General features: G+C 38.3%; 1 protein-coding gene across 1 annotated transcript; it reads left to right on the forward strand.

The window, feature by feature from the left end:
- Nucleotides 1–824: 824 nt before the first annotated feature.
- Nucleotides 825–2579, forward strand: LOC116255479 (uncharacterized). Its single transcript, XM_031631317.2, has one exon. The coding sequence runs from the start codon at nt 847–849 to the stop codon at nt 1549–1551; it is 705 nt and encodes a 234-aa protein (XP_031487177.1). The 5' UTR covers nt 825–846; the 3' UTR covers nt 1552–2579.
- The last annotated feature ends 14563 nt before the right edge of the window (nt 2580–17142 follow it).

Raw genomic sequence — 17142 nt, forward strand, 5'->3', positions numbered from 1 at the left:
ACAATAAATCCACAACTAGATTCTACAACTGCACCTCTTTTCTTTTTATTTGAAGAAGTACCTTCACATATGATGTCTTTCTCTTTACCTTACTCAAACTGGCATCAACATCATCTTCTTCCAAATCAAAGTTTTTATTTATTGTTTCACTCTCACCAACTTCCTAAGGTTCCTCATATCTCTGTTTTTTGACTTGTCTTCATTGTTGTTTAACATATGATGGCAACAGATCCTTTTAAGGAACCCTTAATTTGTGCCACACTTGGACTTGTTTCAGCTAAATGATGCCTAAAATGAGAGATTCCTCTTGATATTACTTGTTTACAATAATTATATTTAATCAATAGCCAGTCATTCAAGCTCACCTTCTTCCCCCATTGCCATGTGAGGGAACACATATCTTCATAAAATAAATAAAAATCTGTGGCAAACTTTAGAAAATAATAGAAATATGTAATAAACCTCGAAAATAAGGATTGTTTACCAGAGAAGAAACACATAAGCTCTATTTTCAATGATGAGTGAGTTTCTCATGAACCAGACTTCCTTCAAACGCAGATTTATTTCTTAAATGGATGAATTTTTTGCTAATCTCTCTAAATGGGAAAAGCCTCTCTCCTAACTCCTAGGAATATTAAAATAAAAAATAAGGAGTTTTTAAGAGACCCTGACAAAAAATGACGGATAGGAGTCCTAATTCCCAAGTAAGCGAAAGGGAGAGGCGGAGGATCGGGTCCCACCGTTGGCAACTTCGAAGACTTACATAGCTTGCAGACTTGCAGTGAAAGTTCCACCATCCACGCCGTCACAGTTTGCCTATAAAAGGGTTGCCTTCCGAGAATCTGAATGTCTGCTGTAAGAGAGAGAGAGAGAGAGAGAGAGAGAGAGATCGTTCAGAACGATCCCTCGAAAGAAAGACGAAGAACAAGAAGGATCGAAAGAAAGAAGAACAAGAAGGAGAACGATCCCTCGGAAGAAAGGAGGAGGAGGAAGATGGTGAAGGCGTACACACACGAGCATGTATACAAGCACCCATGGGAGCGGGTTACGTCTGCATTCTGGCGCAAATTCACCGAGCCGGAGAACAAGGCCGTGCTTTCCCACATCATCGAGGTCGACACCCTCTGCCGCACCCTCGATCCTTCCTCTGGCGTCCTCTTCACTACCCGCGCCATTACCGTCCACGCCCCCGGCCCCCGCTTCCTCTCCCGCCTCATTGGCCAGGACTTCTGCCACTGCGTCGAGACCTCTCACGTCGACCCCTCCGCCCGCTCCATGGTCTCCACCACCCGCAACCTCTCCCTCCGCAAGTTCCTCGAGGTGGAGGAGAAGAGCTCTTATCACCCCCATCCGGCCAACCCCGATTGGACCGTGGTCCGTCAGACCACAAGCATCCGCTGTTCCCCTGTCTCGGCTGTCGCCGCTATGGCCGAGAAGATCGAGCAGCGGTGCGCCGAGCGTTTCCAGCAAAACAGCGCCAAAGGCAGGGATGTCATGGAACGGATCTGTAAGTTTCTCGAGGCTGAATCGTCCAAAGGAATATCTCTTTAGGGTCTCCCTTTCGAAGTTAGGGCTTCTCTCCCCCTCTCTCTCTCTCTCGCCCCGGTAGGTTTATGTTCCCTTAGGAAATGGAAATAAGGGAGTTGATTATTGGTTTCTGGCCTCATTCTGGTGTTGGGGTTCTGCAAATTGAGGTTTCAGAGAGAGGTTTTTAGTGTTTCCTGGGGTTCATCGTTCTTATTTATTATGAAAAAATGGGTCATGGTTTTGGTTATTTTGGCCAAATTTGTGTGTTCTGGGGATGATCACTCTCTGGAAGGAGATGGAGTCTTCTGGATCACACGTATTGAATAATTTGGGAATTCGAGTCTTGCAATTTCAGGACTGAAATTTTTGCTTCAAAAAGAAATGGACCCTCTTCGGTGTTGGGTTGCTAATTTTGGAAATAATTTCCCTTGCTCTCTTTTGCGTACATGTGAACGTTCATCTCCATCTTGAAGAGGTGCCTTAATCACAAGGTGTGTATGTGGTTAGTTCATAATGAGTTTCTTCCCCTAAATTTGGTTGGGGATAGGGGAGGGTTGTTGTGGAGGGGGGGAGGGGTGTGGGGGGGAGTGAGAGAGAGTTTTGCTTCTCTGTTACTTGGTACAAAATGGTTTGCCTCTGCCAGTTCACAAGATATCATTCTTTATGTAAGAGTTGGGAGGAGCAGTTGAATTAGCTGGTTTCTGGGTGGGGATTTTGCTTTTCTGATACTTGGTTCCTAATGATTTGTCTCTACTGAATCGTTAATGCTTGAAGTTGAAGCCGAAGGACAAGAAGTCATATTCTCCTTGCATGGGCCTCTCTTGCAGTTGGTGTTAAATTTTTAAGTTGCAAAATTTCTCGAGCCCAGCATCTAGTCAATAGTTTAGTGATGCGGCTTTGTCATGCTGTTGTTTCCATGCCCTTAAACGAAAAGCTCGCTGTAGATTTGGAGGTCACCACTGTTATTTGAAGCGACGAGCAATGTCAATGGGGTGCTAAGCCCTGACTTTTTCATTGAAAGTGATCAAAGTGCATATTCAGTTTTTTCTGTACTCACCCTTGTCCTTTGAGTATCTTGTGAGATATATATGTGCTTCACAATAACTTGCCATCACAAGTGACGCAAATATGGGGTACTGTCCCTTATATTTGTTGTTTCTTGTGCAGCCTCTTTCTTTGTAATTCATATAAGACTTGCTTTCTCTATTCAATGCATCCTGCTGCATGCATCATCATTCACTTGCTACCGTGAATCTTTCTGTTCAACCATTTCCCATCACAAGTGACGCAAATATGGGGTACTGTCCCTTATATTTGTTGTTTCTTGTGCAGTCTCTTTCTTTGTAATCCATATAAGACTTGGTTTCTCTATTCAATGCATCCTGCTGCATGCATCATCGTTCACATGCTACCGTGAATCTTTCAGTTCAACCATTTCCTCTTCTCATACTACATACAAGCGAAGATAGCAGAATCCACTTGGCCTGGGAGGGTGATATAGGAAAGCTTGACCAGCTTAAAGCGAAACTAAGGGAAGCGCAAAATTATAAGGTAACATTATTTTTCCTGTCAAAGCTAGAAGCTGAGACGGGGGAAATAAATCCAACCCTGCCGTCTCAGATGTCACATCAAAACAAGGCGGAGCACTTTGTGCTACGGTCTTTCACCGAGGGGTGAAGTGCGACCAGTTCAGGCCAGTGGCTGGTAGGCAGCGGTCACTGGTTTGAGTGACATGGGCGCTTTCCCCTTGTGCCATTAACAGGAAGGAAACGATGTATGTGCTGAAGTGTAATGCAGGCCCAAATCTAGGTAGCGTCAAGAAAAAGGAAAAAGAAGGGGTAGAGGTGTGATATTCTCACTCGAAAAATTATGGTCTTGTTCTTGCAGTCCTGTTTGCAATCTTCCTCATGTTACTGTTTGCCTGTGTGCCATCCCTTGTATCTTTAATTCTTTTGTCTTTAATTCTCAATGAGTGTTTGTGGAGCCAAGGGGCGTGGGGTCTTGAATAGAAGAATGAAGAAGGCTACAAGCCGACGCCTAAAGCTGGCCTTGAAGCTGGCATTGGCAGAAGGCAGTGGCCTTACACAATGCTATAAAACCACAGCGACGGGGAATTTGGGTGCCAAGTTTGCTTTTCCTTTTCCTAGCGAGATATGTGACCCATTCTAGGAACAACTTTCAAGAAAACTCTCAAATACGCCGAGGTGGCTTGAAAAAGCTTCCTTCTTTCTGCCTTTCTAAGCGTGGCATCAGCTGCTAATAAGAATAAGATATTCCGCATGTGGTCTGGTAGTCAGCTTTGTCCGAATACAGTTCCCTTTTCTTTCTTGGGAGGTTAACCGAGGCACATCTTGATTCGTAGATTCAAGAGTAGAAATCCTGGTCCACTTTCCACCAATACACGAGAAAGGACAGATGCTTTGCTTCATTCAGATGGTAACATAGTTGACCAATACTCCAAATTTTTGCCCTCTCTTGAGATCACACACTTACCATTTCCCTTGCGAACCTTAGCTCTAATGAATCACCAATCCTTGAGGATAGGGCTGCACGATGAGGGTGCCAGCTCGAGCTTGATTTGAATTCCTTCATCAAAACTCGATTATTTATAAGTGAGTCAAGCCCGAGTTTGAATGTGTGCTGGAAATGTTAAATGAATTGAGTTCGAGTGAGTTGTCAGAACCCAACTCGCTTAAATTCGACTTGACTATATAATGAATGCCGAAATATAATGAGTGAATCATTAAACAAGTAACAACTAAATTAAAGAAAATGAGATATGTTTGACATAGATGAGTTAAGTGAGTTGAGCTCAAGCTGACTCTATATATCGTCAAGTCAAGCTCAAGCCTGTTGTATGGAGCTCAACTCGAGTTTGAGCTGCTCAGCTTGAGTTCGACTTGGTTCATGTGCCCCTCAAGTGTGCCCCCCTACTTGAGGGGGGACAGTCTTTGCTTACTGTAGCTAATAAGTACTAGCTTCCTTTATCCTACATGTTTATTTGATAGCTGGCAAGTACATCTGCAACTGTAAATGGGTCACATAATTGACTCCTGGAGGTTGGCTGCCTAAAAGGCTTCAGTTGCATTCTGCTTCAAATGTATTTAATATATAGATCCTAATCGAAATTTTACGCAGATGAATTTGGATACCTTTTAAAACCAGTTGTCCATTTTTTTTGATAAACCTGAAACTCGTTTGTGGATTATCTTAGTGTATCTCACAATTCATTTCAAGCTTACGTCAAGATCAAATCATGTTGAAATCCTCTTATCAATTTAACAGATTCGTACCCAATTGTGGTTACCGTAAGATTGCGACTAGGGCGGCAGTCTCCATACATCCGTTCTTTTGTTAGTTTTTCATTGTCAACCAGACCAGCTTATCTTATTAAACATGCCTACATTTCCATCCGACTCAATTATTCCACACGTTTCTTAGCATGTGGCGCTAGAGGATTTTTTACTGAGAAGTTTAATTTCAAAGTACCCTTGTAAGGTGCTTTGTAAAAGTAGAATTTAAAACATTGTATAAGTTTTAATTTATCTATAAAAATAAATTTAAGCATTCAAAATTTCTCCAGGATAAGTGGTTCATTCCATTGCCCTGAAGAGAGGCCGCAGCCTCTCCTTGTGCCCATCCCTTCAAGGTTCATGGAGCTCGTTTATGGACCTTTTATGGTTCAAAAGATGAGCACACTACACGTGATAATGACCATGGGATTTGAACCTCAGATCCATTTGAAGTTGACTGTCTTGCCGTCCAGTGTGCTACACTCCTTTAGGGTAAACATTCAAAATTTACTTCCAACACTTATGTTAAGAAATAGATTCTGAAAGGCATTTCACGCTTAACATAGATGAGTTTACTGTCCATAAGGTATTCTTTTTGCCAATATGCAAGGACGTAGGCGAGCTCTTGATAGTTTTCCAAAAATAGGTGATTGTTTGGTGATAATGCACACAATGGATTACATTTTTAACATCTATTGCATGCATTTGCCTATCTTTTATTATTTTTACGCAATCGTGTTTATGTCGATTTAGGTGTTATGGAGCTATGTTTGAAGTTTATTAAAATCGGAGTTAAAAATAGGCGATTTAGTGCTGAAACAACGCATTTAGTAGATCTAAAGGTGAATTGACGATTTCTAAAATTTCTATCAACAAATTTTGAATATTCTCTCTCTCTCTCTCTCTCTCTCTCTCTCTCTCTCTCTCTCTTAGCTGATAGGAAGAAACTCTCCTCTCCAGACTAGCACCGGTGACAATGCTACACATTATGGTTCAGGTATATTTAGAGGTACAAACATTGATTCTTGATTGTTCATACACATACTTGCCTTTTTCTCAAAATCATCAAGAATTTTTTTTGGCAAAATAATCGATCATCGTTCAGCTTTGCAACATATAACCATGTCATCCGCAAAAAATATGCCTGGAGAGGGAGATTATTGGCAGCCACACGTCCAAAATCCGAATTTTCTTATTATTCACTTCCCTCCTCAACTTTCGTGAATGCATCTCTACAACGACAATAAAGAGCAGCGGCGAGAGGGGATCACCTTGACGTAACGCCCTGCTGCTAGTGAATGCCAGTCCTTCTCCTCAATCGAACTACATAACAAAAAAGGTGGCTGTAACACAAACCATTATTCTCTCGACCCAGCACTCCAAAGATCCCAAATGTAGTAGAGCATTTCTGAAAAAGGTCCAATCAACTCATCATAAGCTTTAGATAGATCAAATTTCACCAAAACTGATTGGCCACAACATTTGTCCATTGTATTCACTAACTCATGCTGCAAAATCAACTGATCCAGAATTATTTTATTGGGGAGAAAAGCTCTTTGGTCTCGACATATAATTCACACCAGCATTCCTCCCATAATACCCTCCACTACCTTTGTAATAGCTTTGTATAAGTAGTTACAAAGTGAAATAGATCTGTAGTCTTTTACATCCTCAACCCCTTGAAAGTTTCTCAGTTAAAAAAATGAGTTTTATTTATATTCTTCACCTATATACGAGTATAAAAGTTTCTCACCGCTGCACAGACATCATCGACTACCACACTCCACATGGATTTATAAAATTCTACACCGAACCCATTAGGGCCAGGTGCTTTTCCATCCCATACTAAATGTGGCTCTTTTTGCTTCCTCATTACCTGCATGCTGCACCAATTCTCAGTTTTCAGCATCTGTCACTCTCAAGCCATCCATTGCAGTGCGCACATCATGGTTGCCATGCTCAATTTTATTAACAAAAATTTCTCAAAAAATTCTTTACCAGCTAAATGGACCTGTTTCTCGCCCTGCCACTTGTGCACCATTTGTTTCTGTCACTTACATATGTTTTTTCCTTGTCTATTTCTCGCTTTCCTGTGGAAAAAAGGATGAGCTTTTGTCTCCATCCAAAAGCCACCTGACATGCGATTTTTAGAGCCAGAAATACTCTCTCTTTAAGAGCACAATCTAACTATTTTCTCAATAAAATTTCATAATCAATATCTTTATATAGAAGTCTGCCCTCCCATAGTCTGCAGTCATTCTAGTTCATCTTTTATTGCCACCACCCTTGCTGACACATTCCCATATCAATTATAATTCCACTAGGCCAGTGCCTTTATCACTTCCTCTAATTTTCTTAGTATGCGGATCATATCTCTCTCCTGTCCACTCCAGCATTCATTTACAATTTGAGACATTTTGGGTCTCATTAACCAGCAATTAAAAAATTTGAAACCACCTCGCCAAAAGAATCCCTGTCTCTCCTCTATTTTGAAAATCTGCATGTTTTGGTCATATATTGAGCGATAATAGCATTTTAGTGAAATATTAACATTCTCACTCTGCCATCATCTTCGATCCATCGTGCATCAATCAATTTTGCATTGAATATTTTTCTGCACCCTAACTATTGTTTGACCATGTGAAAGAGCTCTTCAGGTCATCAACAACAACCATATCAGTTTCGTTCATAAATCTCAAAAGTTCATAGCAAGAACTCGCATTTAGACATCTACCAGTCTTGTCTCTAGGACCCCACACAGTGTCAAAGTCTCCTACAATAGCACACGAAGAATTTATTCCTGTAACTTCCTCCTCAAGCTCAGCAAATTCAAAAGACCTCGACATCCTGTTTGGGTGTAGATACACTCCAAACAATGTGAATGTGAAACCTGCCCTTTTTTTAACATAATCTGTCTTTATCCAGCAATTGGGACTTGTGTCCACCTTACAATGAATTGTCTGTGGAGTCCACCCAACAATCACTCAAACGTACACCTCAAACCCCTGAAAATTTGCTACAACTGCATAGTTCTTCGCTTTCTTTCTCTATTGCTCTAGTTGCTCAGGGTTGGCATAGAATTAAAAGAAAAAGAAGAAAAAAATCATGCCTAATATATTGAATTTGAAACAAAACCTCTTCTCTGCTTGATACCTGGCCTAGCCTCTCACGTTCCATGAGAGGATTTTATGCTTCACCCAATTGAATACCCCCCGAAGCATTACATGGCTTCGTCACAATGGTACTCTCAAATCCCTCTCTCTTTAGCTTTGTAGATGTCGTCTCCATAGCATTTTGAATCATGTTTTTAGCTCTCCCCCCCTTAATATGTCTCAAAAGTGGACACAAGACCAGTTTACTTGGTCTTGCATAGGAGCTAGAGATCCGACATTGCTTCCTCTTTCCCTGCCTCGTCCCTATCCTTATTACTCTCTAATGTTCCCTTGTGGAAGCATCATGACACCATCAATAACCTTACATCTCTTATTGGTTGTTCTCCCATTTTCTCTTCTTAAGAAACCTGGTGGTGAGTCAATTCTCCATAACCTCACTTTCCAAACCAATCTTTTCTTTACTATTCAGTCAATCCAAACAACAAGAATCCCAAAAATCAATGTTTAATGGAGGAGAAAGAATTTTGCCGGATGACGACTCACTGTTATGCTCTTCAGTTCTTTTTGTTAACAAATGATTCCCAATCTCTTGCTCTATCATCTCTTCAGCCACCAGCTGGTCGGCCTTCAAGTTACTCCAACAACTCTAGGGTCTCCTATAAATGTATCTTTGCATTCCAATCTTTCTGGGTTTGATGGTCATTTTCAACTTCTATCTCTATGTGAAGAAATGGAAACTTATTATCCCCCAATTCTAATCTCTTTTTGATCTAGGTGTGTCCTTTATTAACTCATGTTTTCCCAATATTTTTTCCTTATTCCATCTCTGTCACTCCTTAACTCTCCTGACACGATGGCAGAACTTCACTTCCTTCCACCCATCTTTCTTTGCCACACCCATTTTGAGAAGAAACCACCAATTGATTAGCTCTACACAAACACGTCATATGAATATTCATTTTGCAATGGGAGTAAAATTTAATATTACTCACATAGTTGATTTCTTGGTAGAACAATTTATGTCTCTCCCAATTCTAATTCAACATCTGATTTTAGATTGAAATGCATTGGTACCTCTACACAAATTATGACAAACCCCATTCTTGACATCGACTGAGTATGGATGTCAACTTCCATCAGTTCTCCCTATAGCACTATAATGATAGCTTGGAAAGGCCATCTGTTTCATAAATAATTAACAAATTATGAACCCAACTCCAAATTGGCACTTTCATAATCTCCTCAATCGATAATGAGCATATTGGCCCTCACTTGTTGGCAACCATCTCTCTTCCACCCTAAATCCATTTAAAATAAATTCAATTTCAAATCCTCAATTCAATTTGTTTAGAATTTAATCTTTCAAACTAGAAATTCCCAATTTCAACCATTTCCAAATCCAATTTCTGATTCCAATCAAGTCCTATTTTCAAATCAAATTTCCAAATCAAGTTTCTAACTTCAATTGCCCAAATCCATCATGGAATCAAACCATGGATTGCTTTTAGCTTCACGATGTAAGCATAGATGATATGCCCACCCGCTATTACTGAGCTTTGAATTGGAGGAATAGTTACACTCACCTTGAGCTCGTGGCCTCAATCTCATTTTGTTTGATAGCTTTTTCTTGCATCTTTTCAAGTTCATTTTGGTCACAAAGGCTTTTTCCTTGTGGCGTTGCATGCTAGACCTTCACAAGTGTTTGATTGCCAAGACCAAGATTAGCTTCCGAACACTGATCCCTTGATTTCATTAGGATTTCTTATATGTTGCAAACCAATGCACATTGTAGTAGTTGATTCACAATTGAGTCATAGAATTAATCTTGGAATTTGAAATTTTTTTGTAGAAAGTGTTTGAAAAGATTGTTTGAAGAAACAGTTAATAAAATATTGAAAATTTTGGTTTGTGATTACACTGAATTATAGCACTTCTTGAGGGATAGGGCATGATTGGATAAAAGGTTTCAAGCCCATTGGCATGAATTAGCTAATAAGAGTTATGAAATAAGGTTTACTTAAAAGACCAAATAACTAAGTCTACAGACCGTAATGTCATCTACTTGAAATTTTCTTTCAATGATAGACTTGACAAAATGTCGAGCCACTCTTTTGTGATAGGATTCTTGATTTATTGCTTGTAGCTTCTTTCCATCAAGGATATTGAGCTATGCGAAATTCCCTTGTGTGTATTTTGTTTGTGGAAAGCTCGATGAGAGTAGCAAACTCCATTACAGGCTTTTGAATGTGTAATGTTTATTCCATGCACCAACTCTGCCAAGGTGGCATTCGTGGGTGTTTGAATGGTGGTTCGGTATGTCCAAAGTGCATCGTGAAATTTTTCATGAAAGCCTCCGCCTGTGTGCATAGTACTTTACAAAATTTGAATCAGAATTTTATTTGTTGCTTCTTCTGGACCATCACTTTAGGGATAATAAAGTGTATAAAAAAGATGTTGTATTTGATATTTGTGGTAAAGATTGCTCATCTTCTTATTTTTTAAACGTGGTGTCATTGTTTGAGACAATGCCATGAGAGATGTCAAATCTGCATAGGAGGTTTTTGTGGTTGAAGGACATCACGTACGTGTTGTCCTTCAACTATTTTTAAGGTGATTGCTTCCACCCATTTGGTGAAATAGTCAATGGCTACTAGAAAGTACGTGTCCATTTGAGTCAGGTGGATTGATTGGTTGATTATGTCAAAGGGCCACATTGATAACGGCCAAGACAAATTAACCAAATATATGTATGTTGTGGGAGCATGAATTGATGGTGTATTCAATTGACATTCGATTCACTTTTTGACAAATTGATGACATTCATTCTATATAACGAGCCAATAATAACTTACCCTGACTATCTATTTGATGAGGGTTTGGTACCCTACATGTCCTCTACAAATTCCTTCATGGGTTTCTTATATGACTTCTAATAGTAAAGAGAAGCTTCCACTAAAGTCCTCTGTGTGTCATGTAATGATAATGACTTTATATGGGTAAACTATGATGATAACACTAAGATAGACATAGATATCTCATGAAGAGAATCATAACGGAGTATCTTGTGGATTAATTTTTAAACTCATTTTGTGAGGAGATCTCTACATGGGTATTGACTAAAAAGAAAATTCTAATGACCTTTTTCATGCTAGATAATAAGACAGAGTCTACAATTAAATAGTTTATAAGATAACTAGATGACTCGTTCATAGAGCTGATACCAACCAAGTGTAGTGCTCAAGGCTAATATTATCATTTGTCAGGAGAAGCATTATTCATATAAGGTTCGTAGGACCTGTATTAGTCAAATGGCAAGATTGAATATCCTCAAGAAGTTTCAAAACGGTTGGAGAATGCATTATAGAAAGACATTTCAATCTAGAAGAGAGCAAAGACTAAAATAAATAACCTATTGTGGCATCTCATGTCTAGTGGAGGTATTGATGTGGAAGAAGTCAATGAGAGAGCCATTTGCTCAGTACATCCAAACAAAGGGCTAAATTGAATGGAGTGCATGAGTGCTCTTGAATATTCAACTAAATGATATGATTTGATGAGCTACTTGATGCAAAAAAGGAAGTTAATTGCTACAGAATCAGGGCATTCAAGTGAGCTTCCTTTCCTTTTATTTTAGTCCCCAAGTTGTACATGTTTGATTTTTTTATGTATGCTTAAGACTATGCTTTTTAGATGTATCATTTTGTGGATGTAGAACACATTGTCTCATCGAGCAATAAAGGACTACAAGTGGACAAGTGATTGAAAGCTTTGAAGTTTGACCCTCTAAACTCTTGTATTGAACATTATTGATGACATTAATACCAGTCTAAACATAATGAGACCCAACTAAAATCAAACATGAGCATGCATGACAATGTCACAAACTAAGAACATCAAACTTTGGCCATGAACCCAACACATGAAGAAACAAAATTAGAACACAAAATAATTCAAATAAATCACAAATAATTAATCAAAACACAACAGATGCATTTATTTCATTTGTTACACATTGTAGGAGATGCATTTAAGAGGTGAAAGCTGAAGGAGATTTTGTCAAAGCATATTTTAACTTTGTAATAATCGTGAAATGAAAGAGACAACACATTGTAGTACTCTATCATGTTTTTCTCAAGAACATCTATTTCCTTTGTACAACTTGTGGTTATGTAATTTATTACTCATTGTAAGAGATGCATATGAGGGGTGAAGGTTGTTGGAGATTATGTCGAATTGCCTTTGACTTGTAGCTATGTCAACTATTACTCATTGTAAGAGAAGCATTTGAGGGGTGAAGGTTGATGGAGATTGAAAAGTAGATAATTGAAGTAATCAATTGTCTAGTTGTCACCCATTTTTTTTAAGGTTGATGGAGATTGAAAAGTAGATAATTGAAGTAATCAATTGTCTAGTTGTCACCCTTTTTTTTAAAAAAAAAAGATTATATTTTATCATTCGGATTTAAATCCTAAACCCATAACAAGTTAGTAACTATTTGATCTAATCTTTAAACCCATGTCCTTTTACCCAAACATAAATTCAAAACTCCACCTTAGACGTGAGATTTAAACCCAAAACTCGAACCTGCATTTCTTTAAGATATATGTTAGCCAGTCTGGTCTAAACCTAGACCCAACTTGCTAACTCGTATCACCCAATTTTTTTTTTGTGTAACCCAGGTGAGACAACCGAGTCGTTGCTTCAGAGGTCGACCGAACTGCTTCGACCGTTCGACTTTCACTTACGATGAGGATGGCGTACAACAGCTTCCGACCACGACCGCAGAAGATTCAGGTAGACTGCATGAGAATCTGATGAGCGGCATCAGACGACTGGTAGGTTATAGAGCTGGATTTCGTCAGGTGGTGGTTGAACCTTTGACAGCGTGGGCGACCACCAGGCGGCGGTGGGGATTTCCAACAAAAGGCATGGATTGACCGGCAGCACTCATCCTCCAACGAGTAGATTTCCAACGATGAGCAAAGGAAGCATGGTGGCAGGCGACGTCACGTGGAAGGCAAGCGACTGGGCGGCAGGCTCAACGGGTGACCAGCGTGCAGCGGTGTGGCTTCCAGACTTGAACGGCGTGAACAACCGGTGGACTGCAACACTCCACCGGTCAGGGATCATCATTTCCTCTCCAACGGGCAGCAACATGCAAGCAGATCTCCCCTCTTCTATTTAAACTCTCATCGACGAAGAACTAGGCAAGCTAAAAACTTACAAATCTCTAAGCAATCCTTGGTCGATTTGAGCACGAATTGACCCTGCACTTAAGCTCAAAAGATCTCCCAGTTTCCTGGTGAAGTGATTTCCTGACATGCCGGATCAAGCATTCGCCGTTGTCTACTCATGCAGTCATTTGCTCCCCAAGTTCTTAGATCGGTTCCCCGGTCTCCTATGGTTCCGACGAGCCCAAGCTCGACTGGTGCTGTGACTCCCACCGGCCGAAATCGATAGATCTCCTACCACTGGTCCGTTCCCTGCAATAACCCTCCCCTGTTCGCACGAAGGAGGAAGCACAATCTGCATCGACTATTCTTCTGCACGACGCTATCTCCACCGACAACCATTCACTGAGATATTACAAAGCCGTGACCCTGGATGTGTTTCGGATCCAACGGACCACAGCACGACTGGAGCCATGACTAGAGTCGGCTGGAGTGGTGAGTTTTCCAGCCGCATGTCCCTGTGTGGCATTCCCCTAACAGAATACCCCTAACAGAATACCCCCACAATTTTTCCTCCTGAATGCAAATCTTGAATTTCAAATTTTGAATTTTGGCTTCAAAACTCTCTATAAATACCATCACAATCTTCTTTCTTGGGCCTGAACCAACCATAGAGGAACCCCTTATGCTTCTTCACTTGAATTTTTTTATTTTTCCTTAGTTATTTCTTTCAATTTTTTTCTTCTTCTCCAACCTCGGTAGCAAATCTTCACCAAGTCCAAACTCTTCAAGAGAGCACAAGGGGATCTCTTGGAGGGACATTTTCATCATCTTTGAACTTCATCAAAAGTGATCATAAGATCATTCAAAGGAGGAGGCTCATCTATATTCAAGGTATGTAATCCTCTATTTTTATTCTCATTTCCTCTTGCCACCTCCTCATGACCGTGCAAAAAAACTCAAATGATTTCTTATCTGGAATCGAGAGCTATGTCATGAGTGTACCAGAAGTATAAGCAAGGTGAAACAAATGTCATGTTTTCATTTATTCCTCAAAAATATGCTTGCTATGATGCTTTATTTATTGTTTATGCCTGAGATGATGTCCATGTATGATGGATTACTTTTCTTTTAATTAATGAGTAAATGCCCGGCGAGAATGAGTGTTTGGTTTGGGATTTCCTTGTTTTTATGTTGATTTTTGAGGTTGAGACTTGTCCAACCCGGGAAAGCCCCTCACGAATTTGTACATGCTAATATACATTTTCATTTCATTCTTATATTGAACTTATTTCTTAATCACCCGATTAGGGATCCCAATGAGTGTTTTCTTACATTGCTTTTCATTTCATGAATGTTTGATTTTCTTCCATACCCAATGGTGGGAGAACTAAATTTTCTTGTGATAAACATTATTTTATGTTCACACATCAAATATTTGAAATCATATTTTTCAAAGATTTTCAAAAGCAAATACCCTTTTTAATGCGGCTTTGGAGACTTAGCCTAGGTTCTTGCATGAGTCTAAGTTCCTCTCTGACCTACATAAAAGTCGAAGTTGGATATTATTAAATCATCTCTTGATTTCATTTTCATAAAGACATATACGTATATACATTTTATATATGTATACATGTACATGAGTACCTTTGTTTTTTTTTTCTCTCTTTATGAATTAACATGTTCCTTTCTAAATTCTTATGCACATACATATATAAGTGAATACATGTATGTGTGTTTCATTTTTTCTTTTTCTCTTTCTCTTTAAAACCTCTCTCTATCTCCTTCTAAAATCTCATTCTATTTCTCTATTCGATTTAAACTTCTTTTTCACAAGCTTTTATATATGTATACATTACATATATATATATATATATAAGTATGTTTATGTGTACGTATCTTTCTCTCGTTTAAATCATTTGTTTTGTGGTTTTCAAAATCTCATTCTCTCTCTTTTTCTCTACATTCCTCTTACATTCAAGTCTTTCCTCATTGAATATTTTTCTCCCAAGCTCTTTTTATTTACCAACTTTACTAAGATCAAAGCTTAAGCAATAACCCAATATTGTATTCATGTTTGATGGTCTACAACCTTATTGTATTGTTAAAAACTTTTTTTTTCTTCATAAAAATATTTATGACAATTATAAAAACAAAAATCTTAGATGTATGTAGGGATGTCAATGGATCGGATTCGGATCGGATACATCTTTAATCATATCCGCTTTTTCGGATATTCATATTTCTGATTCGGATTCAGATTCAAATTAGAATAAAGCAAAGTCATATCTGAATCCGAAATCCGATTTTACAATCCGAATCCGATCTGAATCCGATTTTTATATTTATATATGAATCCGAATCCGAATTTTGAACCAGATTTTGCCATTTTCCAAGTATTAGATAGAGGATATTTGTCTAAAAATGAATCTGATCTGAATCCGATCCTATATTCATGTATATCTGAATCCGATCGGATGTCATTTATTAAATCCGAATCCGATTCGATTTCTTAATCGGATATTAAATTTTTATCCATATTCGATTTTTTCGGATCGGATTGGTCGGATATCCGATTCAAATCGGATATATTGACATCCTTAGATGTATGTGGTGGTAGGAATGCTTTTAGATTAATTTTATGGTAGGAATAAATGATTTCATTTTAAGCATGTATGATTAATGCATTCAAGCTCACTTAACATCACTTATGGTCACAAGCACATCTCTAAAAGAACTTAAGTAAGATGAGATAGAGCTCCAATTAAGTAGTAACCGAATTAGAGCAAAACCTCAAATCTACTTAAAGTCTTTAGGGAACACTAGATCCTCTTCAAAATGATTTCCCAAGCTTTCAAAATGATATTTGTAAAGATTTCTCAATTCAAGTTTTTCTCAAATCAAAATGTTTTACATTTTCAAATGATTCTTCAAGAGCTTTTTCAAAAGTTTGAAAAATCAAATCTTCAACATTTTCTTAAACATAACACCACATTTATAATAAAAAAGATGTTTAAGCTAAAACAAAATGCATCATGAATAAACATAGCCCTTGGATTGATTACTCTCAGTAAAGGCACTGGGAATGGTCGATCCTTGTGTCAACAGGCGAGTCCCTTTCTCTTATTTTCAAAATAAAACCTCATTTTTCTAGAGCACTCTAAAAACCAAACCAAAATTTTTTTTGGGGATGCGAACAACGTGTTAGTGTGAATTATGGATTATAGAAGACATCTTCTCCCAAAAAAGCTATAATTAATAACTGCATAAACAACTTATGTAAGCCAATCTTTACTACCAATGACAATCAAATTTGAAATGACAAACCACAATCCTTGATTTCTCAAAGAGAAGCATGAACAAATGATTAAATTGCTGCCCAAATTTAGATTGTTTCACATTGAAAACTTATTTATTAAAATTAACATACTTGTGAAGATTGAATTAAGTTTTTGTCATTTCATGGTTGGACTTGTTATAGATAGCAACTTGTAATATATATAGTATGTTACATGCACTCATTTGATTTATAAAATTATGCAATAGATGTTTCTACAATAGCCAATCACCTATTACTACAAGATGTAATCAATACTTGACCATTGAAGTTCATATAGAATTGGAGTTCTAGGAAATCTTACCTATGTTGACCAGTTCGTAGATCTCATATCCCAAGACCCAATTTCTATCCTAAGCTTACGAAAATCAATCTTGATAACGTAAGCTATTAGGTGCATGCATCATATAGGCAATGATGTATACATAAATTAATGATGATTAAGGAATCGAACAAAATCTATCTCAAGGTGATTCTTGTTTTTAAAACCCTAATATTTGATGATCTCCTTGGAACTTTGTCTAAACTGATGTTTTCTAAAAGTTAAGGCACATTTACTTTCAAATGTGCTTAAGTTGAGGATGAAATTCAATCACATAGAAATTAGAGTTCAGTTTAGTCACTGATCTCGATAAATGTACTAATAAAGATGAAACCACGTATTGACATGCAGGGTCCCATCTATTAATTTTCTCACATAA

The sequence above is a fragment of the Nymphaea colorata genome, chromosome 6 (assembly GCF_008831285.2).
Source record: "Nymphaea colorata isolate Beijing-Zhang1983 chromosome 6, ASM883128v2, whole genome shotgun sequence".
Lineage (NCBI taxonomy): Eukaryota > Viridiplantae > Streptophyta > Magnoliopsida > Nymphaeales > Nymphaeaceae > Nymphaea > Nymphaea colorata.

Excerpts from the sequence above, each read along its gene's own strand:
- LOC116255479 (XM_031631317.2), top strand. The coding sequence starts at position 847 with ATGTCTGCTGTAAGAGAGAGAGAGAGAGAGAGAGAGAGAGAGATCGTT.